Source organism: Lycorma delicatula, chromosome 5, assembly GCF_047948215.1.
Source record: "Lycorma delicatula isolate Av1 chromosome 5, ASM4794821v1, whole genome shotgun sequence".
Classification (NCBI taxonomy): Eukaryota; Metazoa; Arthropoda; class Insecta; order Hemiptera; family Fulgoridae; genus Lycorma; species Lycorma delicatula.
The window spans coordinates 105237453-105262184 of NC_134459.1; the positions used below are offsets into that span (position 1 = coordinate 105237453).

Consider the following 24732-nt stretch of genomic DNA (forward strand, 5'->3'; position numbering starts at 1 on the left):
TGTTAGACCCCATCCATTCATTAATAGGACTATTGCTTCTTTTTTAATAAAACATCAAAGTTGTTGAGATGATTCTTGGATACCCGGTCTATAATTATCTTGTTAATATAGATGTCTTAATAACAGTCAAGTAGGCCAAGCCAAAACTGCCAGCTGATTAGACATCTGTGTTACAATGAATAAAATTATCACACTGTTAATTGAAAATAAATTGATTTTCTATTTGCATACTATTTATTTAAAAAGTAAGAAGATTGTGATTTTTTTTAAATATTTTATCCTAAGTGTTTTTTTGTTTTTTTTTGTTTTAGGAAGACAAAATGAAACAGTCATTGAAATTAAAACTGGAGATGGCTAAGTTTTTACAGCAGACTCTTGATGAAATGGCTGTTGCTGGTAAAGGACATAAATCAGAATCGGCTAAAGAGTTTGGAGAGTTCTTTGAAAAAGTAAGTAAATGTCTTTTCTTGGAATTAAAATAAGAACTTTTTTCAGAATATTTATTATTAATATGCGTATGTTTATTCTTATTAATAATTCATGCCTTTAGTCTGTTAAACCAAACAGTTATAAATGATCTGATATGAGACACAACACGACAACATAGCATCCAGTGACAGTCATCCCATGCAAGGTTTATAAGGGAAAGAAGTGGCTTCTTCCTAGAGGCAAATATATATATAATCTGCATTCACTCCTGCAAATTGACACTTTTTGATCATACTATAAGGACTGAATGTTTAGTAGACATTATTAGATTTAAAGAAAACTAGCTTGCTGTCTTCATATTGCGGGTGCTTTTCCTTTCACAGCCATGAAGAGTATAAAGAAAAAAAATTACCCCTTTTAGAAGTGAAACAATGCCTTGACTCTGTGAGGGAATAAATGAAGGTAGAAATATTAATCATACAAAAGGAATATGTGCTTGTAATAACATGAAATGGTTTACGCAATGTTAACTTATTTATATTATTAAAACCTAAGTAACTGGATTTGCTGTGTAATGGACCATACTATATTGATTTCTTAATTTTCATGACTTAAAATGCAAATAATTATAAACAGTAGAATGCATCAAAGTTTACTCCATAATTAATGTAAAATTTATGTAAATATGTTTGCAGAATTTTAACTTAAGTTCCAATTATTAGTATATTTTTTGTTATCCTTTTGATTGATGTAATGCACTTGTTCTGTGCTGATCTTTTAATTTCATGTATTTGCTTTACATCCTAAATCCTCAAAATACCCTCCATACTTTCTCCTAGAATAAAATTAACAAACTATGGATGCCTTAACCAATTTAAGTATGTGATATATTTTTTAGTAAAATATATTATACTGTTACTCTTGGAGTCTTTGTGAAATCACAAGGACAAAAAATCCTACAATGGAAAGTCTTGAACCAGCACTCTCTCTTTCTAACAAGGATCAACATAAAGTAAGTACTGTACACTTGTAGGAATATTAATGAATATTCTTTATAACATTTTTTTTTTTTAGCTATTCTGTTTTATTCTGAATTAATATTTGATGATATTGTAATGGGACAAGGTAAATGATTAAATTAAAAATTAAAAAAATTAATCTGATTAATATATTGTTGTTTTTAATCAATAATTAGCTGAAACAGAAAATGTTACTGAAAATAAAGAATGTGTTGTTGCTTTAAATAATATAAAAAAACGTCTTACTTTTAACTCCCAATCCATATAATTTTCAGCATTCTCTTATTTCTCTTTTAATCTAAATGTTGTTATATATTAAATATTGTTACATATGTCTGCAAATTGCTACCTAAACATCCAGTGTTTTCTTATCTGTAGTATTGACATTTTGTATTAAGGGTATGGCAGTGAAGAAATTATGTTTTTCATAGTTATTTCATGAGGGAATGGAGTTAATATACACTTATGCAATTCATTAAATTTCTCTTCTTAAAAACTGTATTTTTTAAGTGTTCTGTATGACATAAATTCATTAAGTTTTGTCTGAAAATTGTTAATAACATCTTAAAAATGTATTGAATTTGTCTAATTTCTTGAATATTATTTTTCAAATCCTTACTTGTATGCAGCATGTTTGCAAACACTTTAGATTAATCTTGGCAATATGTTGTGGCTGTTTGTTCTACACTTGGCCCCAATTTTTGTCATTCCAATAAGAAAAATTTTGTTTGATACTACCGCTAGGATTAAAATGGACCTCATCTGGCACAATTATTCTACTTAAAACTTAAGGCTTCATATTCAGAATTATTTTAAACCAAGTACAGAATTGTAATCACATTATCAGTAAAATCAGTAAAATTTAAAAAAATCAGTAAAAATAAAATTTATTAACAAATTAAACTTTGTATGGTTGAAATTTGAAGCCACAGTGTAATATGCATCAAACACTTATGTTTGACATTTTTAAAGAAGCTGATTGATAACTAAAAGGAGGATTGGGATTTTGAATAACTGCTGCCCTTGCTGTTAACATTTTGTGGAGTATTTTTTGTTCATGTACTACCAGTAATTTGATCACAGAACATTTCCCATGTTATTTTTCTTTTCAACCTACTTCAAAAAAGTATTTTAATGAGTCTACTTATTAATTAAAATTCATGACAAAATTTTCTTTGCACTTGGATTACTGATTTGCAGTTAATAAACCCATAACCAGCAAATTGTGTTTTTACACCAACCAATTGTTCATGTTTCTTAACACATGATGCTACACGAAGTATATGAATAAGCAGTTATGTTAAGCAACACATTTCCCCCACCACTCTTCAGGGTTAGTTCCTGCTATTTGTTAGTTCCTAAAATTGTCACATTCCATTGCCATGCCATTATATAAAACATTAAAATAATATTTCAGGAGGAAATGTTTTATATAAAGCAGTATTTGACTTGGAATCAAGAAATTTTACTTAGCATGATTTTCTTTTTCTTCCATAAATTGTGGTTTAGTAATACAATTAATGTAAAACATTCTTAGCTAGTAGGAGGTCCTATTCCAGTGTGTGTATAAAATTAAACTAATCGAGTTTGTTAGTTCAATCCTGTTAGAAAAAAGAAAGTCAAGCAAAAATTTTAAGTTTTTAGTTTATGAAAATATTTTTCATTATCTCATTTATAAAGGAAAAATCCAAAGAGGTGTGCATCTATAAGTATGTATCTAATGTTAGTTATGATATATTTTTTTTATTTTTAAAAATAACTTATTTTATGACAAGATTTTTATGTCTCATGCGTACTAATAATTTTGTCATGCCTCAACCCTACTCGTTGAAACCAGTTGTGATAAACTTTAATCATTTAAGATATGCAGTATTTGATTAAAAAATAAAAATGTTAGGAACATTTCTCACATGTGATTCATGCTCATAAAAAAAGCATTAGTTTTAGTCAACTCAGTCCATAAACAATTAATTTTCTATGCAGTTTCAAGCTGCTTACAAATTAATTTCTTTCCAGAATTATTTAGGGTCAGTGCCATGCACAGTAAAGTTGTCTATTTGTTATAAAATATTTATATTATAATAAAACCATATTATTACCATTCCCTGCCAAGGTGCATTACTTCAAAATTTCTATTATTATATTACCATCAATGTTACTACTGTTATTATTATTATTCAGTTTCTTTTACATGAAAAGAACTCAATCTAAAACATAACCAAAATTATCACCTGTATATCACAAATTCTAGGGTGCTCAGTGAGATTTGTGCCGTTATTGCGTAAGCTTTTTCTCACGAGGTAATTAAACAATGTTCCTTAACCAGATTAGTGGCAGAATTCAGCAAAAACACAAGTTATAGGTTGTTTTTATGCATGAATGCATGTTTTAAGTTATTTTAAGTAGTTTTTGCATGAACTTTTTTTTAAAATGTCTTTCACCCACAGTCATAAAACATCGTCGCTCATGAAGGGTTAAGATTCTTACTGTACTCTTTGGAATAGTTTGTATCTCTCTCATAATAACACTTTGTCATAAGCAGTATTTTGTTTAATATACATTAATATTACATTTTTATCTGATTTTCATCATCTTAACTGTCTATCTAGATGAGTTTTTCAATCCATTGTTGTTATTTGTTTAGTTTCCATAGAATGTGCTAGCTCATTCTCCAGGAAGAAACTGATTGTATGGCAGTTGGTGTATGTGTAATGTGCCAAGTGAAGACCATCTTCCCTTCAAGAGGACTAAAATATGGCCCCATCAAATACAGATTGTCCGGGCTAAAGGTATCCAAAAGTAACAGCTTATATTAAGAGAACCAGTTAATATAATTTAATAAATTTTTTTTAATAAACACAGCAACTAACCAAGTTGTAATGTAGATTAATCAAGTTCAGTGTATACATCTTTTGTAGCTCTGGTAGACATATAGACAATAATCTAACTCTTGCCAGCTGTTTAGCAGCATCTGTGGCATTATTAGACAACAGCTTCAACAATTGTCTGTTTTAAATCGTCCAAATCCAAACTTTTCTTTGGTACAACTTTTAATAAATCCCCCAGCAAAAAAGTCCAAACAACCGGAATGATATCTGGACTAGGTGACCATGCATTTGAACCTCCTCATCTAATCCAACATCCAGGGAAAGTGTTGTTCAAGAACATGGTAACATCTCAGTATAGTGGAACACAATCTTGTTGGAAACTGAAGCCTGCAGGAATCAGAAACGGCAAAGTCCTGTCACAGAGGGCTCTGTGAAAAAAAAATGAACCAATGATGTCATTTTTATGTATTTCTAACCAGACATTGACTTTCAGTGTGTCCCTTTCATTTTCGATTACTGATGTGGGTTTTCAGTACCACTAATTTAGCAATTGTGTCTGTTAATTTTTCTGCACATATGAAAGGTTTCCTCACCACTAAATAACAACGTATTAAGAGAATTTGGATTGTTTTCGACATGGTGCAGTACCGTGCAGCAAACTGCAAGATAATATTGTAGGCAGCGATCATTTGGTTTGTGGTGAATAATTGTAACTTGTTCACTCGCAAATAAAACCACTTATAAACAATATTGTGAACAGTGGAATGAGAAATTTGCAGCTAGTCCACCTAATTTGCTTTCCAGGACTGGCAGTAAATACACAATCCACAGCCTCATTACTAACTTCCAGTCTCTCTTAAAGTTGTATCCCACTGATGATTAGACTTGAATGTAGGAAGTTTGATATACCATTCATTTTGTACACGCTGTTTGCACACATAACTGATTGAAACTCTGCTAACCAAAACACACACTGTTGTGGAGTCAACTGACTACTAACTACAACTACAATTGCATTGTGAGTTGGCTTGCCTGTGCACGCATATTCTACTGACCTTGAGAGTATGCAGAACAAATCTTGGAAGATTTCCTGTCGATTGAGCCTACATGTAGGAGAATATGACTGGTTTTCTAAATATAGGCCATTATTCTTTATACTTTTAGTCTGGACACTCTGTATATCTTACATATTGATACAGATGAAAGCCTTCTCAATAGGGTAGCATATAGATTTTATTTTTAACTTAGTTAATACTTAATAAATTATTATCATTTCTTGTTCTGCTAAATTGGATTCATCCAGCAAAACCTCAAATTTATTTTTTGATAAACTTACACAGAAAGTTTTCATTCATTGTCTTTAATTCTTAAAACTTCTCATTTAAAATATTAATCAAAGTTATTTTTTACAATTAATATTTATTAATAATTTTAGTAATTAGTTTAATTTTTCAGTATTTAAACTTTATTTTTAGGTACGATCAGGAAGTGGTATGACGACTGCAGAAGAAATAATAAAATTTTCTAAATTATTTGATGATGAAATCACACTAGATACATTACCACGACCACAGTTGATGGCCTTATGTCGTGTGCTGGAAATCCAGCCTTTTGGTACTACAAATTTTTTACGATTTCAACTCAGAATGAAACTAAGAAACTTGGTTGCTGATGATTTGGTAATACATTTAATTTTTAAAAAATAGTATTTCAGTAGTTAATCTGAGTGTTTTAAATTATATTTAAAACTGAGACAGATCATTATAAGTTACACTTGCATCTACATATACAGATCCCATACATATGGCACATGCTTGTATTTGTGAATATTATGAGAATAAGAATATCAAATGAATTTGTTATATGGTTGTAATCACCAAATTACTTATGAGAATGAATAGTTACTTAAGTAGGTAACATTGTTAAATTAATATCACATTGTTAAACTTTATTCAATCTCATTCCTCTACAAACTGTGAATAGAATTGTGTTTTTATCATTGATAAAATTATTACATAAGATTTTTTTTTAATTTTGTTGTATTTTTAATAATATTTTTCTGATGATGATTAATATGTTTAAAAAATGCAAGATAATCTTTGAAAGTGCCATATGTACTTTCAAAGATTGTTCGCTGGTAATTGATTGTTTCTGTCTTGATTGTTCACTGATAATAGTAATTAAGTATAAGCAAGTCAATATCCTAAGCTGACAACTCAAATTACTTTCATTAAACAATCTTGAAAATAATCAAATAGTGTGTAAACATTTTCATTTTATAATTTGCATAAGATTTGTTACAGAATAAAATTACTAATGAAATCTTTCTAATAATTTTTAAGTTCAGTGCATTCAAATACAAATTTTATTATGAAATATTAACCAGTCATTTATTTAATGGTGTATGATATTAGGTTTTATATTATAAAATTGCACTGATTGAATTGCATTATATTATTATCCTTTGAGATATTTTTCAGTTGCCAGCCCTAATCATGTTTTTGTTTTCTTATTCTTTGTTTTTAACAAATTTGTTCATAACTCATCATATTAAGATTAGCGTATGTCTCTTATACTTGCTTATGGATTACTATTTAAGAAGTACCTTGCTGGCTGGAATTTTATTTTTTATTATACTCCTTCAATTGTGTGTGTAGTGATGGTAATAAATTATCCCATGAGAATATTCCAGATTAATTTAAGTTTGACATTGGTAATATTACTTATGTTTTTGTAATTGGTTTTTGTCAGTAATTATTTTTTTTAAAAAAGAGAAAATCAAGAATTTATTACTGTACAAATTTAGAATAATGACAGAATATTATTGCTAAAAAAATTCACATTCTTGAAATAAAATCTTGCTCTTCTAAAGTAAGAGCCTCAAAATCTTTATCCAACCTCAAACCCCATTACCAGAAATATTCTTAACTTTTCATTATGACATGCTTCAGCAGATCTTCAGAATGGATGAAATTACATTGAATTGCATTTTATACAGAGTGTCCCACAAAGAAACAGAGAAACTTTCAGGACATGTTCTGCAAGGGAAAATAATGAAAAAAGTTCATGTATACATAGGTCTGAAAACACTGTTTTCGAGTTACAGCTAGCGAAAGATTTCACCCAGTTTCAGCTCTTCTAATAAAAAGAAGCCCTACTGTAATTTTTGGAATCCAAATTAAGCAGTAAAGTTGGTAGTTCTGAGTAATTTGAACTAGGGAATAGGATAAAACAGGTCCCAGATGTGTAACTCTACTTCAATATTGAAAAACAAGTGTATTTTTTAGTTTTATTTTACAGTAGCTTTGTTAAATGACTAATAAATGCAGAAGATTTAGTAACAAAACTTGTGGAGAATTTAATTCTTAGAAAATTACTGTAAGTACAGACAATAAAAAGTAAAAAGCTTTTAAAAATTGATTTTTTATTGAAGTAAAACAGGCAAAAAATAGAAAGAAAATTATATTATTCTCTACCTAATAAACATTATTCTTACTGTAGCAAAGTATAAAATAAAATACATGAAATGATAAAAGAATAACAAATCTCAGTTACAGTAATTGTTTTGTGTATTACAAAAATACTGTGGGTTAGATTTCTTAGAATGTCAATGTGAACAAAAAACTGTTCCGTATATTTGTTGTGTGGTCTATTTTAAACCATTTTAGTCTATTTTTTGAGTAGAAAAGGTTATATTTAGTTGTCTAACATGTTATTCTTTCTCTAGCCCTAAAAAACAAAATGAAACCATACCCTACTTGAACAGTTCTATATGATTCTGTAATGTGATGTATTGTTACATTTATTGTACTATACTGGGGTAAAAATTTACACTTTACTCCTAGATTACATTTGTTCAAATTGTCCTTTCGTGACTATAAAACCTAAGGTGTTTTTTTTTATATAATTTCAAATGCCGTAAAATAATTCTTAAGTAAGCTCTATAACCTTTGCAATAGTGAATTTCTTTATTTAAAGAAATTATATCACACACACACAAAACAGATAAAAAATTTATTTTTAATCAGCATGAGTAAAATCTTTTGTGATTTAAAAAAATTCCAACAAGTTTTCAGAACCTAGTAAATATGTAAAAATAGATTTAGAGTATCAGTTTAAAACTTCATTGGACAATCATGCATTTTTAACTGATACTTTATTTTGTAGCTACTAACCAGGTCTTGACTTTCACTCGAGATGCTTTGAATAAGTGGTTTAAAATCTAAGTTATTGAAATAAAAAATTTTTCTCTGAATTGCTATACTTAGAATTGTTTACGTATGGTGAGCATATCCAAAAAATAAGTAATTATTCCTTCTACCATGATCACAACTCTGAGCATGCACGCTACATTCTTTCATTCTTTCATTAACTGGCTTTCGATAGACACCACTACAAGTGCAGCGACTTTTCTTCAGTTGAATACACATTGTTTAAAACGTTCAAGTCAATTGAGAATCCCACCAAATATGAAGTTAAGGCAGTTCATCTGATTTTTAAATGCAAGAAATGTCGAACTGGCTGATATTCATTGACAAATTAGTGAAGTTTATAGTGAAAAAGCTGCTGAGTGATGGAATGGTTAGAAAGTGGGTGCGACAGGTAAATGATAGCTACAGTAATGTGCATGACAAGTAAACAAGTGCCCTTCCATTATGAATAATGATTTGGTTATGCGAATGGATTTAAAATTAAAGAAAATTGATGTTAAGAATTTTTTTGTTACTATTCCCTGAAATTTCATTAACAGTTCAGCATAAAATAATAACAAAAACTAGATTATCACAAACTCTGCTCTCATTGGGTACCAAAAATATTGATGGAGGTTCATAAAAACAAACAATTAGTCTGCTCAATCTTTTTTTACCAAATATTAAAACGAAGGTGTCTATTTTTTGAGCCAAATAGTGACTGATGATTAACTTGCGTCTCTCGTATTGCCACAGAATCCAAACAGAGGTCTATTAAATAGTAGAACACATCTCAAAAAACCCATCATTTTAACATGAAAAATTATTTGCAGCTTTTCTGGTATAAGAACTTTTGTTGGTTGACTTCTTCCCAAAAAGTGAAACGATAAATGCTTTGTTTTATTGAGATACTCTTGAAAACCTTTACCACCCAATCCAAAACAAGAAAGGTGTGCTTAGTCTTGGAGGTGTTTTGCTTCACGGTAATGCTGATCTGTATGTAGGCACTGAAACTTAGTCTGATTGAACAATTTGGCTGAGAGCAATTGAAGCACCCATCTTATATTCCTGACTTTGTGCCAAGTGGCTACTATTTGTTTCTTTATCTCAAGTGACTCTTGTTGGTCAGCGCTAAGATGATGATGCTTAAAAAAGGGTTTACAACAGTGATTATTTTCACTGGTTGCCCATTCTTTTTAAGGAAGGCATGAAAAACATTACAATATATGCAAAGAACCTTAATAATGGTGGAAATTATGTAGAAAAGTAGTTTAAGGTATGTTCTTCCATGTAATAAATTTATTCTGTTTAAAGTTATGTTTATGTTTTAATAAAAAGACTATACTTAACTTTCTGGATATCAATCATATTTTATGTGGTTTTATACTGGTTGAATAATTTGGTTATTCTGTATGTCATTGCTGATCTTTTAGATAAAAAATCATTAAATATGCTTATATACTATTTTAAATAGTTTCTGAAAATAATTAAATTTGGACAAACTTGCTTGGAAGAGTGACTACTCACAATTGTATATAATATACCAAAATAACCATTTATAAACAGTTACTTTCATCTAAGCAGTAAGTCATCTGCAATAATAGTAAGAGTGCTTATATCTTATATCTTTAGTGTTCACTGTCGCTTTCAAATAAGCTTATTTTTGTTAAAAAGTTTTGTTTGATGAAAGATAGTGGCTTTTTATATTATCATTTAGTTTAAAATCCAGCATTTTTGTTTTATTGAAACTTCATTTTTGTTTTTATTAACATTAGTTTTGTTCTTATATTTTTAGGCCATTCAAAAGGAAGGTGTTGATTCCTTAAATTTGTGGGAACTGCAGCAAGCATGCAAAGCTAGAGGTATGCGTGCTCTTGGAATGTCAGAGGAACAACTAAAATCACAGTTGAAGCAATGGTTGGATCTGAGCTTAAATGAAAAAGTTCCTCCATCGCTGTTATTGCTATCTCGTGCCTTTATACTTCGTGAAGCAGTACCAAGATCAACAACTGAAAAGTTGGCTGCAGCTATATCTAATTTACCTGATTCAGTTGTAAGTTATTAAATTTGATTCATTTATTTTTAATATTGTCATTTTTTGTTAAAGGAAATAATTTTATGAATTTCCTTTATTATTTAAAAAATTTAGATAGTTTTAAAGGAGTCCAAATTTGTGAAATATTTTTTTTATTATCATTTCTTTAAAATTTTAATTAAAAACTCTTGTGTATATTTAATTTTGACCACTTTCTTGTGATTAAAAACAGTACAATTTTTCTAATGCAATTCAGCATAAACATCAATCACTTAACACATGTGAAGTAAATTATAATATTATGTACATATTGCTGTAGAAGAAAAATATGAACTTAAGTAAAATTTTACTGAAGAGAAATGTTTAATTAATTATTGAGTTTAATGCTGCTAGTGTAGTATCATATTATACTGTCATTTTTAAATTTAATTTTTTGGAGATAATAAAAATTAATTTCATTAACATAGGAAAAAAAGAAACCAAATTTTAGAAAGGTCCCTTTAGCATCAATACTTATGGAGATTTTTTAATGTCATTCATTTCAACTGAAAATTCGCTTTTATTTAATACCCCACACAAAATTTTGTGATTACTTGAAATTTACAAAAAAGTTACTGGTGTTTATATCCCCAGTTTGTTAACATGTGTTCTCAATTAACAATTGTTTGTAGGTAAACTAGTACTCTACATAAATATGGATTGGTAAAAATTTGTGTGTAATTTTCGAAAGAAGGAACCACAGACCTGCACAGAGACACTTAGGCCTTTTTTTCTATATCCTATCCACAGAACCTGGAAACAAAATTTAATAGAAAATCTAAGAATTCTTCAAAATTTATAATGAATATGGAGGTTATTTCTAATTCAGTAAATCGTTTTGCCTAACAAAATACTTTGCAGCTCTTACTTTCTGAAGAATTTTGTTTAAATTTGTATAATAATTCTTATCGTATTAAATAATTAACATTTTAAAAAAGTTGTGTGTAGATTACCTTATTCATTCAATGGTAGATAATGATTTCATTAAATATACATATTATAAATTGGATGTTCAAAGAACAGGTAGTTCAGTGCTGCTAACTACAGAGTAAAATTAGAGTGAATTTGTTTATAAAAAGCTAAAAATAATTTATTTAAAAAAAAGTGGACAATTCGAGAAGTAATGTTTTACAATGCAGTTATGTTTATTAATCTGTTATATTTCTTCATTGAAATATGATTAGAATTATTACTAATACAGTATTAGAGTTGTACTGATAATGCTATTGAAACAGGAGCTAAACATTTCGTGAATTTTTCTTATTTATAGATGGAATTTCATATTCAAATTTATGTTCTTACCAAAAGAATATGTGATTAAGCTTCTGGTAAAATTTCAACAAGTTTCATTAATGAAAAACACTCTTATTACCTTTACAAAAAAAAAAAAATTTAACATTTTATAATGTAGGTGATTATTAAAAAGTAAAGTGTAGATTAATGTATAAAGGTAAAGGTAAGGTGACTTTAAATCACTAGAGGAAATACTTTTCCTTCAATGTGCCTGGATAGCCCAAACGGTCACGTAAAGCCTTATTGTTACTATTTTTATTCTACTGTTTCATGATTACCAGTGAAACATTGTTTCCAAATATGAATTCTGATTTTTTCTCTTTCAGTTTTTTTTTTGTGATAATATTGTCTGTGTATACCACCTTTTTTAACATTATCTAATGTATATAGTATCTGTTTATTGAATAATTTCTATAATGTCAAATGAATAATACACTTAATAAATTACTTTTATTATTTTAGGCTGCCAAAGCAAAAGAAGCTCTTGGTGAATTGGAAGGAAAAATGGATAATAAGACAAAGATAGAAATTATTAAAGAAGAAGTAAAGAGGATAAGGGAAGAAAGAAAAGAAGAACATGAAGAACTGGAGAGGGAGGCTAAGGTAATTGATCTATTGGTAAGCATGAAGTGTTTTTTTTCTTTTTTTTATGATTGATGTTGTTTTTGTGCATGTGATATGTTAGTCTGAAAATTTAGATATTACAGTAATGGTTGTATTATTTCATGTTTTTAATTTCATTCATTATACATTTGAAATTAACAGAAAGAACTAGAAGAAATTATTGATAAAGCCCCAGTTGTTGAAGATAAAGCTCCAATTATGCAAGATCCGATATTATCAGCCACTAGCACACCAGTCAAAGAGAAGACTGCAGCTAAGGAAAAAGAGGTAAGCATTTGATATCAATATATTTTTATTTTAATCATGTGAAAGACTAAAGAGTTCTATTGTATATCCTTAGTCATTAACACTTTGGTTTTTATCATTATATCCGTATGGTAGCACCAATCAATAATTATAGCTGCCAGTATATTTATGTAAGGTTTATTTTATTTAAAAATTTTGTGTTTTTTTTAATTCATTCATCATATAGCAGGCAGTATATTGCTATCTACATAGGCTGACAGCTGGCTTACCACACTATTAACTATCCTAAAAATATGTTATACTAACTTTATACTGTGTAAGTGTACGGAGCTATATAAGATGTTTTCATAAAGGAATGACTATCTGAATGTTCCACCCATCCTATCAGTCTCTCTCTCGCACGCAGTCTGCACAGCTATATGCCTCCCACTATACAACACTTTTGCAAAATGTATATATATTTTTTATGTTAGTGTGTGATTGTCAACATAGCAAAAAAGATTGTAGGTGAAGTAAAAACCATTCCCAAAACTGATGCAGGCCATTCTCAAGAAAACAAGATCACATTTCAGGCTTATTCAAGAAAGTAAGGAGTGAAGAAGTTTCCTGTTACCTTCTTCACAGAGCCAAACATACTTTTGCATAATGGTATGCCAAGCCCATTGAATTCAGATCTACAATGATGTCTTCATTCAGTTCACTGCAGGCAACTGGTTTCTCAAAGAAATGAATATCATTTTTCTTTGAGAAACCAGCTCTAGATCTAGACTCTTTTGTATCTCAGATGCTTTATGTGAATCATAGCATTAAGAAAAATAGAAACAGATATTTTATAGTAACAATGTAATACACTCCTGTTATGAAACATGTAATTATACTCCCTTTATTAATTACAAGATGTAGGGGTAGGTCCCAAATATTAAATTGAATTAACACAACGAACTGTATATATAAACTGATTTATTACAAAAAAACACTGAACACCTGAATTATTTTTATACTACAATTGATTATAAACTACATGAATTGAATATAAACTGTTACTTAATGCACTAAATATGACTATGTTCATAGAAAAAGTATACTGATTGAATAGCGGACTGTAATACTGAATGCGCAGCCGTCGGCAACCGGAGCGCGACTCAACTGAATAGTATGCCTTGCTCCCAACAGAGCAAGGCAAACACATGTATCGTATATGAGCGGGAATACAAAACGCGTTGAAAACACAACATCCCTTGAAAACATCAGTTGTCAACATAAACAAAAATAAGTACCTTCCCAGAAAAAACTTCTATAATACGGCCTAATTTCCAGGCCATTGGAGGAGTATTGTCCTCTTTAATTACCACAAGCATACCTGGTTTTACATTCTGTGAGGTCTTCCTCCATTTTACCCTTGCTTGAAGTTCAGACATGAATTCTTGTTGTGCCATCTCTGCCAAAAGTGTTGAGTTAATTGGGAGATGCGTTGCCATCTATCAAGTCTGTGGATATTGAGTTGAGATACATCTTTTTCTGGAACTGCTTGTATTGGTTCGCCTATTAGAAAATGACCTGGAGTCAAGGGATTAAGATCGGAAGGATCAGAGGATAAAGGAGTCAGTGGTCGGGAATTCAAACAACCTTCTACCTTGCATAAAACTGTACTTAATTCCTCGTAGGTTAAGTTTGTCTTTCCTACGACCCTAACCAGATGATGTTTGACGGATTTTACACCCGTTTCCCACAATCCGCCAAAGTGAGGTGATCGAGGCGGAATGAAGTTCCACTGAATGTTATTTTTGCTGGCGGATTGTGCAACAGTATCTTGATGGTCTTTTGATGACAGTAAGACATACATGTCTCGTAATTTATTTCTAGCTCCGATGAAGTTCTTTGCATTATCTGAAAAAATCTGAATGCAGTTGCCTCTTCGTGATGTAAATCTTGATAATGCTGCCAGGAATGATTCTGTAGTTAGATCCTGCACCAGCTCCAGGTAAATAGCTCGTGTGCTCATGCAGACAAAAACTGAAATGTAACCTGTACCAGTTTTTGCTCCTCGACAATGAATTTGAAGGATTTCCACAGGTCCACAGTAATCAACACCAACATGCAGAAACGGTCGAAGCTGGTGAACTCGACTGGTGGGGAGTTGCCCCATAATCTGTTCAGTTGCCCTTGATTTGTTTCTGAAGCACGTAATGCAATCGTGTATTATCTTTCTGGCAAGCCTTCGTTCGTTAAGAGGCCAAAATTTTTGTCGTATTGATGCCAACACAGCTTGAGGTCCGGCATGTAACAATCTTTCATGTTCTTGTTTCAAGATCAATCTTGTGATAGGATTGTTTGATGGTAGTAACAGAGGATGCTTCTGGTCGTAACAAAGCATCGAGTTTTGTAATCTTCCGCCCAACCTGAGAAGTTGATCTTTATCTAAAAAAGGACTAAATTGTATTAACTTACTATTTGAGTTAAGTTCCTTTGTTTTCTGAAGACGATAGATTTCGTCACCAAAATTTTCAGTCTAAATTATGTGCACAATTTTGTATAATGAATTATGCAATTCCTTAACTGTTAAACATCCAGAAAGACGATATTGATTGTCCTTTAGTCTACAATTGTTGACAAACCTTAGGATACAAGCAACGACACGTTGTAATTTATGAAATGATGAATACTTATAAATAAAATTGTTATTATCAATTGAAACAAAGACACGTAGTTGTGATTTATATTTTGGAAGCTCCTCTTCTGGAAGTAACTGAAGATCCTGTAGGCTATTCCAAGTGCAATCTTTTGATAGCCAATGGCGGTCCCTTCCACCACAATGATGAATTCATCAGTTGGTTAGCGTTAATAACTCTTGAAGCGAGATCAGCTGGGTTTTCACTGCTTGAAACATGTCTCCAGTCCCTGATGTCTGTTAAGTTTTGAATTCTCAAAATTCTATTGGAAATGAAAACATTCCAATTTGTGGAGATAGATGATATCCATGATAGAACTATCGTTGAATCGGTCCAGAAATACTTTTTGATCACATTAATCTTCAAAGACGATAATGTTTTTTGAGCCAATTCTGATGCTAACGTAGCGCCGCATAACTCTAATCTTGGCAGCGTTATCGCCTTGATTGGAGCGACTCTTGTTTTGGAACAGATCAACCGACTTTCAGTGTGACCGTTTGCATATTCACTTCTTATGTACACACAGGCTCCATAACCTGTAACATATGTAACAGTCAATAATCTGTACATTTTGATCGGTTGAGATGAATCTTCTCGCCAGAAAATTAGCTGATACTGTGTCTGTTGTGGTTCTACTAGAATTTGTCGATACATCTTCTCTATAACGGCGATCATTACATAGATGTGGTAGCGAAATCGTAGTACAATGGAGAATAATTCCTCCTGAACCACAGGTCCAACCATTAGACACTCATTCAATGAACAATTAGCATCCGACTTACAAGACGCGTCGAACACAACTCGAAGCTTGGTAGTAGTACTATTCTCCCTGATGACAGCGTGATGAGGAATGTGGTACCCTGATTTCTGTACCTCGTCGTCATTGACCAACTTCATGTGATTGAGGTCTTCGTATTCTTTCATGAATTTGGCGTATTGTTGCTTTAATTCTGGGTTTCGGTTTAAACGTTTTTTCAATAAAAGAAACCGTCTTAATGCAATCTCTCGAGTTGAGCCCAAATTGATGATGTTTGATTTAATTGGTAATTGAATGATAAACCTTCCTTCTTCATTTGTCTTTACTATATGACAATAGATTTTCTCGCAAACTGCGTCTTCTCTTGTCAATAAGGTACAAGGTCGGACATGTTGAAATGCAATTCTTCAACAGACCAAAATTTTTCAATTTGTTGTTGAACATCTTATGATGATGATGCAAGACACCAGTGTAGGGATGGAACATCTGAATGTGAAGACTCTGGTATGTTTCCGGATATTATCCAACCTAAGGAAGTTTTTTGCAGGATAGGATTCCCATCTGCCAATCGTATTTGTCCGACGCATAGAAGGTGATAAAAAACTTCTGCTCCAATGAGAGCATCAACCTTGTTCGGCTGGTAGAAAAATGGGTCAACTAAATATATGTTAGGCGGAATAAACAATTTTGAAGTATCAATTGTTGAACTAGGTAGCATTTGAGTAACTTTAGGCAGCACTATAAAGTCTAACTGAGTTTGAAAGTTAGAGAATTGTGACTTAATTGTAGTACTAACACGTGAATTAGCAACTGTACGCACATTATTGATTCCGCTAACATGAGCTTCGATATGTGTTCGATGGAGTTTCAGCTTTTGGCAAAGCGCTTCTGTCATAATGTTAACAGATGAACCAGGATCAAGTAACACTCTACATGTATAAGGTGTGCCAAAGAGTCTAATATTTCAATTAGAGCAGTAGCTAAAATAATTTGAGACAAATTATGGTTTTTGATTTGAGAAGTGCATGAAACTGATGTAGGAATTGTCGTACTTGATGATTGGTTTTATATTTCTTGAATATCCTGTGGGTTATGTAATAGAGTGTTATGATTTTTAGAACATACTTTACAATGACTAGTTAGTAACCTTACATTCTTTAACCCTATGCCCTTGTCTTAAACAATTCAGACACAATTTTAATTTCATGACTTGACTGTTTCGTGCTTGCGGAGACATTTTATGAAATTCTGCACAAGTAAAGATTTTATGGGTTTTTTTACATATCGGGCAGCTATCTGTTTTTGCGTTATTCCTTTCAGTGGCAAAATGAACGGAATTCTGTGTTTTATTAACTAAACGACTACCTTTAAATTCTGCTTTGGTTGGTTGAGCAAGACTAAATTTTCCTTGACAAGTAGCTGCAACAGCCTCTAACGTTTGCGCTCTTTTGTCAAGAAATTCCAGAAACTCTGCAAAGGTAGCAACACGATTAGGAGGAGCATGAATTTGCCATTCTTTTACTGAATTATAATCTAATTTAGTAGCTAACAAGTAAACTAACATAGTATCCCAAGTATCAGTAGGCTGTTTTAAAGATTTTAATGCCCTAATGTGAATGTTAGATTCATCAATCATTTGTCTAATAGCAAAACTTGAATCCTTGTCTAACTTGGATAATCAAACAAAGCCTTAATATGATGCTCAATAATGAGCCTTTCATTTCGAAATCTTTTAGTGAGTAACTCCCATGCACTTTTATAGTTCTGCGCAGTCAAATCAATTGAATCGATTAATTTAACAGCGCTTCCCCCTTTCAGGGATAGCCATAAATAATAAAGTTTATGGACCCCTCAGTTATGGAGAATCCCTCAGGTATTAAAAAAAAGGTAGTTGCTTTTAATTTGGACTTGCTCATCCTGCTTTCTTTTGTTTTTGTGTTCTAGTATATAGATTTTTGCTTAGTTTCTAAATCTTATATAAAATATCCATGATTTGTCAGAAGTTACTATTTACATAATTTAAGTAGCAGGAGTTTCACAAATTTCTCCCTTCGAATCGCAGAACCTGGAATAAAATTAAAATATTCTCAGTGTTTTTGAGGATTTTAACACAAATATTCAAAGTTTCCTTTTACTCCAGGGAAAGAAGTCTAAACACCAATCTTTGTACATTTTTTTTTTCATATTAAGATTTAAGATGGTTCATGTAAATTCTGGCAGATCAGTTTCTTTATAAATGTTAGTCAATTCAGCAACTTCTTGAATACGTAAGTAACTTTTTTTCAGTTTCAAGCGTTCATAATGTTGACACCTCTATTTGATATAGGAGTCAGCTAGCTGGTATGAATCATGTCTAACCACTTCCTTTTCCTTTATAAAGTTTTTAACCAGATCAAAAACTAGAGTACACTATAGATATTCCACAATGTACAAACAGAATGTTTTTATAACAAATTTTAAATTTTCTTGTTGACATGTAAATATCAGTATTTATTATTCTGCTAGAACTGAAATAAACAGTCCACCTGAACAAAAACTATTGCCAAACTGTTTGTTACCTGTACTTGGAAATTTAATGATAGCTGGAGGGTAAACATAGACCAGTATCTACCCTCTATTTGCTTTACTATGGTCACGCAGAAGTTACAAAGTAATTAGTCCTGTTAATTTGTAGCTACACCTCACTCAGTAGCCAAAATTATATAAATATTGTTAATTATCTTTTCTCTAATATCATTAAGTTAACTAATGTAGTTAAGCATAATTTTGTTTAAAAATTGCAGGATGTTGTTACATCAGTAGATTTGGGTGTAATAGAGAATGCTTTGGATACAATAAGTAAGGAGAAGAAGAAGTTAATTGTTGAGAAGGAAGAAATTCATGAATTGAAAGAGGAACTTGCTGAATATAAAGAGGTAATTAATTTTTATTTTATTAATACAGACTAGTTATGTATATTAAATTCAAAACAAGGTGTTATAAGCTTTTGTTATCTAATGACTACGTTTTTAAAATAAATTAAGAATTTACTATTTTGTCTGAAAATAGACATTTTACAAAAGACATTTCTTGTAAATATAAGTTCCAATATAGTTCTTTAATCTGCATTGAAATAACTTTTAGCAAATTTAGGAACATGTTAATTTTTTATATTTACTATTGGAAATTTAGTGAAACAGAAAAGATAAATAGCTTTGATTATTGTTTATACTTGAGCTATTTTTAAAAAATTATACCAGATGTCCAAAAAATAACTTTGTGGTGTTAAATTTAATTGTCTTTATTACATTTAGAGTTACAAATGTATGTGTTTTATTATGAAAGTACGAAGTTTAGATCCTGTTTTTACCTCAGTGTAACTCAATATGAGCACCATTTTTCAGCCCTGATTCCAACTCCGGTGAGCATGTCTGCGGGAATCAGTTCCATGGCTGCTGTTATTTTTTTTGGCACAGGGTGAAGTGACTGGATTTTTCCCTGCTATACTATTACTTACATAGGCCCAAAAAAAAACACTGGTTTTGTTTTTACGAACCAGTACACAGACTGTGCTTTCTCTTGAGGTGATGCTGTAGTACTGAAGGCTGTAGTACTACAGGCTTCAGTTTTTGTGCATAACAATTTGGCCTGTGCAACAGTGTATAATGCAGCTGTTTCCTGGTAGAGAATGTGTAAATTAAAACTTAATAGTTTTCACTTCAAAATTATGCATAAAATACTGTTGAGGGTTGCAAAATAAAAAGTATATTTGTTCTTGAAACCCAAGAGATCTTTTTCAAACCCAATATTGTTATGTTGTTTTTATGATAATTTATTATTTTATTTAGACTGCAAAGTTACTATAAAATGTTGTTATATAATTTAAATTTGTTCATAATTTAATTATACTGAAGCTTCTGTACAAAAAAAGTTTTATAGAATGGATTATAGTTCAGTTTGATGCTTTTTCCCACACAGAGGTGTGACAATTCTATCTTTTAGGAAATTTCTCAAAAATAGTTTCCTGAGGAAAAGAGATTGTGTTGTAGCATCTATTTAAACTGAAAAACATAAATTATTGATCAGTTTTGCACTGTTAACATCTTGAATTGACAGTCTCCTGAGTGTTGGACAGAATTACTATCTAGTGTCCGGAAAGGATCTTATCTTTGTGGAAAGGATTAATTACTGCTGGTAAATTGTCTTTTTTTTTTTAATATTGGTTTTGTAAGTCATGCCTCACACTCCCACTAAAAAGATCCATGATGCTGTGGATTGAGATGAAAGGAGTGTGGAGCCAGCATTATTGGCGAGATTTAGTGAAAATACCTGCCTGTGATACCTGTTTCAGTGACACATTTGTAGCTAATTGATTGACAGTCAGGTAAAACTAGACGTAACCTTTCTCAAAAGGTAAATACAAATCTTGGTAGACATATTATCTTTATTTAATTTAAATGTATTAAAAGTGATGGTGTAATTTGTTTTCTAGTGATGTAAATGATGCTATAGTGTAATGTGTAGTGAAGTAAATGAAGCTTTTAATTTCAGTGTAGTATTAATGGTGTAATATTTATTTACTCTTGTAAATTTAGTTTATTTTCCTTAATATCTCTTGATACATCACACCATACCAGAGTGAATTAACATATAATCATGTATTTGACATGCTGATTATTCATGTACATAATGGGATGTTGTGGCTATTATATTTTACGAAAATTTATGTTTTTGTGAATTGATATTTAATTGATATTTAAGTCGTGGTTGATGTGATATACTTAGGACGTTTTCGATCCATATTGTCAAATTTTTCTTGTCACAACTAAAGAGTTGAGTTGTTAATTGAAATAAGTTAAATTTTATGTGGGTTAAATTTTTGTGTTGAGTTAATATGCTAGTTTAGAATTAACTTATTGAATCTTATCTATGATAGAGATAATCAATGTAAACTATAAATAGGGTGACACATTTCTTAAAACTTCTCAGCAGAATAATTCCTTATCATGAGTTATTAACATATTTATTAACAGTTCACAAGTTCTGGCTTCAAAACAGACATGTTTGACACTAAATTCAGTTTTCATCCTAACATTATAAAGTTAAACTGTTTTTGAGTTTCACCAAATAGTTTTTGAGAGATTGAATGAGCAAATGTGCAAGAATTTGTAGATTGTATGATACAGTGTGATATTTTTGATAAGTATGCACTAAGAAGCTTTTGTATATCAAATGTTTCTTCAGTTTTGTCCTGATAATTTTTATATTTATGTTAAAGTGATAATGTTTTTTTTGTTTTTTTAATTAGGATGTTCAAGATCTAAAAGAACTTCACATCGTTGAAGTTAAAGAATCTAAGGGAGCAAAGAGGTTGTTTAAAGTTGTTAATAATCTAATAGGTAAATTAGATGATCATGTTGCTAAACTTGAACAAAAAGAAGAAGCAATTAAAAAGGACCTTGAAACACTCCAGCAGAAAAAGGAATCTGAAGATCAGAAGGTGGATGGAAAGGACTCACAAGTTGTTAAGTCAGTAGTTCTGTTTTCGTTGAATTATTACAAATTTATTTTATATTAATTTTTGTATTGTATGAAAGATACCTAATATCTTAATATAAACTTTTTTAAATGTTATTGGTGTTAGAATCAGTTAAATTATTTAATGCAATATTTGTTTTATATTAATTAGTTGGCTAATAAAGATGAGTACAAAAATTAATATAGAGAAATAAATGTATAAATTTAAAAAAAAAACTTTTTTGTCTTAAGTTACTATTAACAATAAATATTTTAATTAGTTAGATATGTATGAGAATGAATTGTGATTTCTTTTAATTGAAAGATTTTTAATTTTCATTGAATATTTATTGTATGTATTTTAATATTATATGTACCAGGTGTGTAAATATGAGATCGGAATTTTTATGTAGAAAATACAAATTTATTGTATAAAAATGATAAAAAATATTTTATTTGAAATATAGTCCATCAGTAGCTATACATTTTCCCCATCTATAACAATTTATGAATGCCACGCCAAAAAAACTGTTGTTCTTTTGAGACAAATCAGTCATCGAGCCATTTTCGTACATTTTCATAACAAGTGAAGCACTGCTCAGCAAGTGCATGTCCCATCAATGCAAATAAATTGTAGTCGGACGGAGCCAAGTCTTGTGAATAAGCCACATGCAAAAGTATTTCCCAACTGAATGCCTCAATCATTTCCTTGACCAATTTTGCTGTGTGTGATTGTGCATTATCATGAAGCAAATTCACTTTGTGTTGCCTTTTTTGATATTCTGGTCATTTTTCACGCAATGCTTGATTAAGATCGATTATTTGTTGTTGGTAGTGTTCAGTATTAACAATTTTGCCAGGTTTTAGCAGCTGATAATAGATCATACCCTTCTGATCCCACCAAACACAAAACATTGTCTTCTTTCCATGGCGATTTGGCCTTGAAATCGATGTTGACAGTTCGCCTGGAGTTGATCTGATCTTTAACGCTTAGGATTTTTGAAATATATCCACTTTTCATCACCTGTTACAATTCAATGGAGAAATTACTTTCTTTTGTGCCTGGTGAGCAGCATTTCACAAGTGGTTTTTTTCGATTTTCTTGCTGTCTTTCATTCAGTTCATGTGGAACCCATTTTCCCATCTTCTGGATCTTCCCCATGGCTTTCAAACATATGGAGACGTTTTCTCATGTGACATTTAATTGATCTGCAAGTTGTTGTTGTGTTTGAGCATCATTCTCATCCAACAATGCACTTCACTATCTTCATACTTCTATGGTCTTCCACGATCTTTGTTTCTCACGTCAAAATCACCACTTTTGAATTTTTTTTTAAACCACTCAAAGCACTGTGATTTACTAAGAGCATGCTCACTGTAAGCTTTGACAACCATTTGATGCGATTCTGCAACAGTTTTCTTTAAATGGTGACAGAAAATCAATGCTGTCCACAAATCGTAGTTTGTAGGTACAAAACTTGACATGTTCAACGCTAATTAAAACTATGCTGTTGTATGAAAATTGTATTGTTATGAGTTGAAATTAAAACTATGCTGTTGTATGAAAATTGTATTGTTATGAGTTGAAAATCTTTATCAGCTGTCAAAGAAAGATAATGGCACTAATGATGCGGTTTGACGGTAACTACATTGACAGCTAGGACCATCTATGGGCAAATCCGGTTTCATATTTACACACCTAGTATAAGGTCAGTTGAGTATAATATTTACTGTGTATAAATACTGCTTATGTTATCAGCATTGTTTATCATGTTTTTCAAATTGGATTATTTTCACTTTTTATATGGCAGATTGATACCTAAATATTTAATGGCATACTTAAAATGCTTAGCATCAAACACTTCCAATTGAGCCAATGGATGCCTTGTAATTGTAGCAAGATTCTTAAATGAACTCTTTTATTAAATATCAGATGTAATTAAGCACATATAAAAAGATAGGTGAATGCCAAATATATAGAAGCTACTTCATAAAATGATTCGGTTTTCGTCTCGTACAAATGATACATGTAATTTATATGTTATACCTTTTATATACTATCCATACAAAAGGAAATCTTCTGTGTTGATAGATATGATACTTTACTTATCTATTCCTCATCCTTCTCTGCTCAGTAATTTTATTTATTATTATTTGTAATAGTTAATTTTTATTAACTTTACTGTTAATTTTAAGTAATTAATTATTTTAGTAGTTATTATTTGTTATTATAATTGTATTAAATAATGCTGGATTTTTTTTATATTCCTTGGATATGAACAGTGTCACTTTGAAATTGAACTAAGAAATTGAATCTCTATCTGAACTTGAGATATACATTTTTATATAAAAACAACAAAATGGCAAACAGGGGGAGAACGAAGGAGAAATTGGCATTTTTCCTAAAGGATATTTTTTGTTAAGTTTACAGTACAAGTAGAATCTGAAAAAGTATAGCCAGCCCATCATTTTATAAACACTCTGTATAATATAATTAACAATTGACAATTGTTATAATTAACAATTTATAATATAATTAAAATTTGAGATTTAAATTAATACGTTATTAATTTGTCAATTGTTTCAGAGATGAACTTTTAAAGATTGATGACTTAATTGGTGTAATCAGGAAAATTCAAAAAGTTCCTGATGATTCTCGTTTGGATAGAATATCAGAAGTGTTAGATAAAATGGATGCTGATCAGGATGGTGCTATAAGAGTAGATACTGTACTCAAGGTAGATAAATTTACTAATTATAATTTTCATTATTATATATATAACAAAAAGCATTTTCATGTATTACATTTACATTTTATATTCATACAAAAATCATAGCCCAGGATCGCTGATAAAAATATATAAAATTAATTATCAGTAATTCATTCAGCTATCAATAGGTTTAATAAAATTGCAAATAATTATGTAGCATATGTATAACAGTGGATTAGAGTACATACACATTTATTGTGCATGTGTAATGAATATGTACAGAATAACAATAAGTAAAACAATTTTTACTCAACTTTTTCATAATAGAAAATAGTTGTTTAATTAAGTTTTAAAATATTACAAAACTGCATTCCTTGCTTCACCATATGAGTATTT

At 30.4% G+C, this 24732-nt stretch overlaps 1 protein-coding gene across 2 annotated transcripts in view; it reads left to right on the forward strand.

Annotated features, from left to right (window-relative positions):
• The window catches only part of LOC142325267 (mitochondrial proton/calcium exchanger protein-like), a 71779-nt gene that overhangs the window by 39395 nt on the left and 7652 nt on the right, over window positions 1-24732 (forward strand). The window contains exons 4-11 of one of the 2 annotated variants that reach the window (XM_075366797.1): window positions 312-449; window positions 5752-5955; window positions 10262-10519; window positions 12296-12451; window positions 12599-12724; window positions 18913-19044; window positions 21417-21637; window positions 24213-24363. In XM_075366797.1, coding sequence (XP_075222912.1) covers window positions 312-449; window positions 5752-5955; window positions 10262-10519; window positions 12296-12451; window positions 12599-12724; window positions 18913-19044; window positions 21417-21637; window positions 24213-24363 — 1386 coding nt within the window. The remainder of the gene's footprint in view (window positions 1-311; window positions 450-5751; window positions 5956-10261; window positions 10520-12295; window positions 12452-12598; window positions 12725-18912; window positions 19045-21416; window positions 21638-24212; window positions 24364-24732) is intronic. The other variant, XM_075366798.1, reaches the window with a different exon arrangement.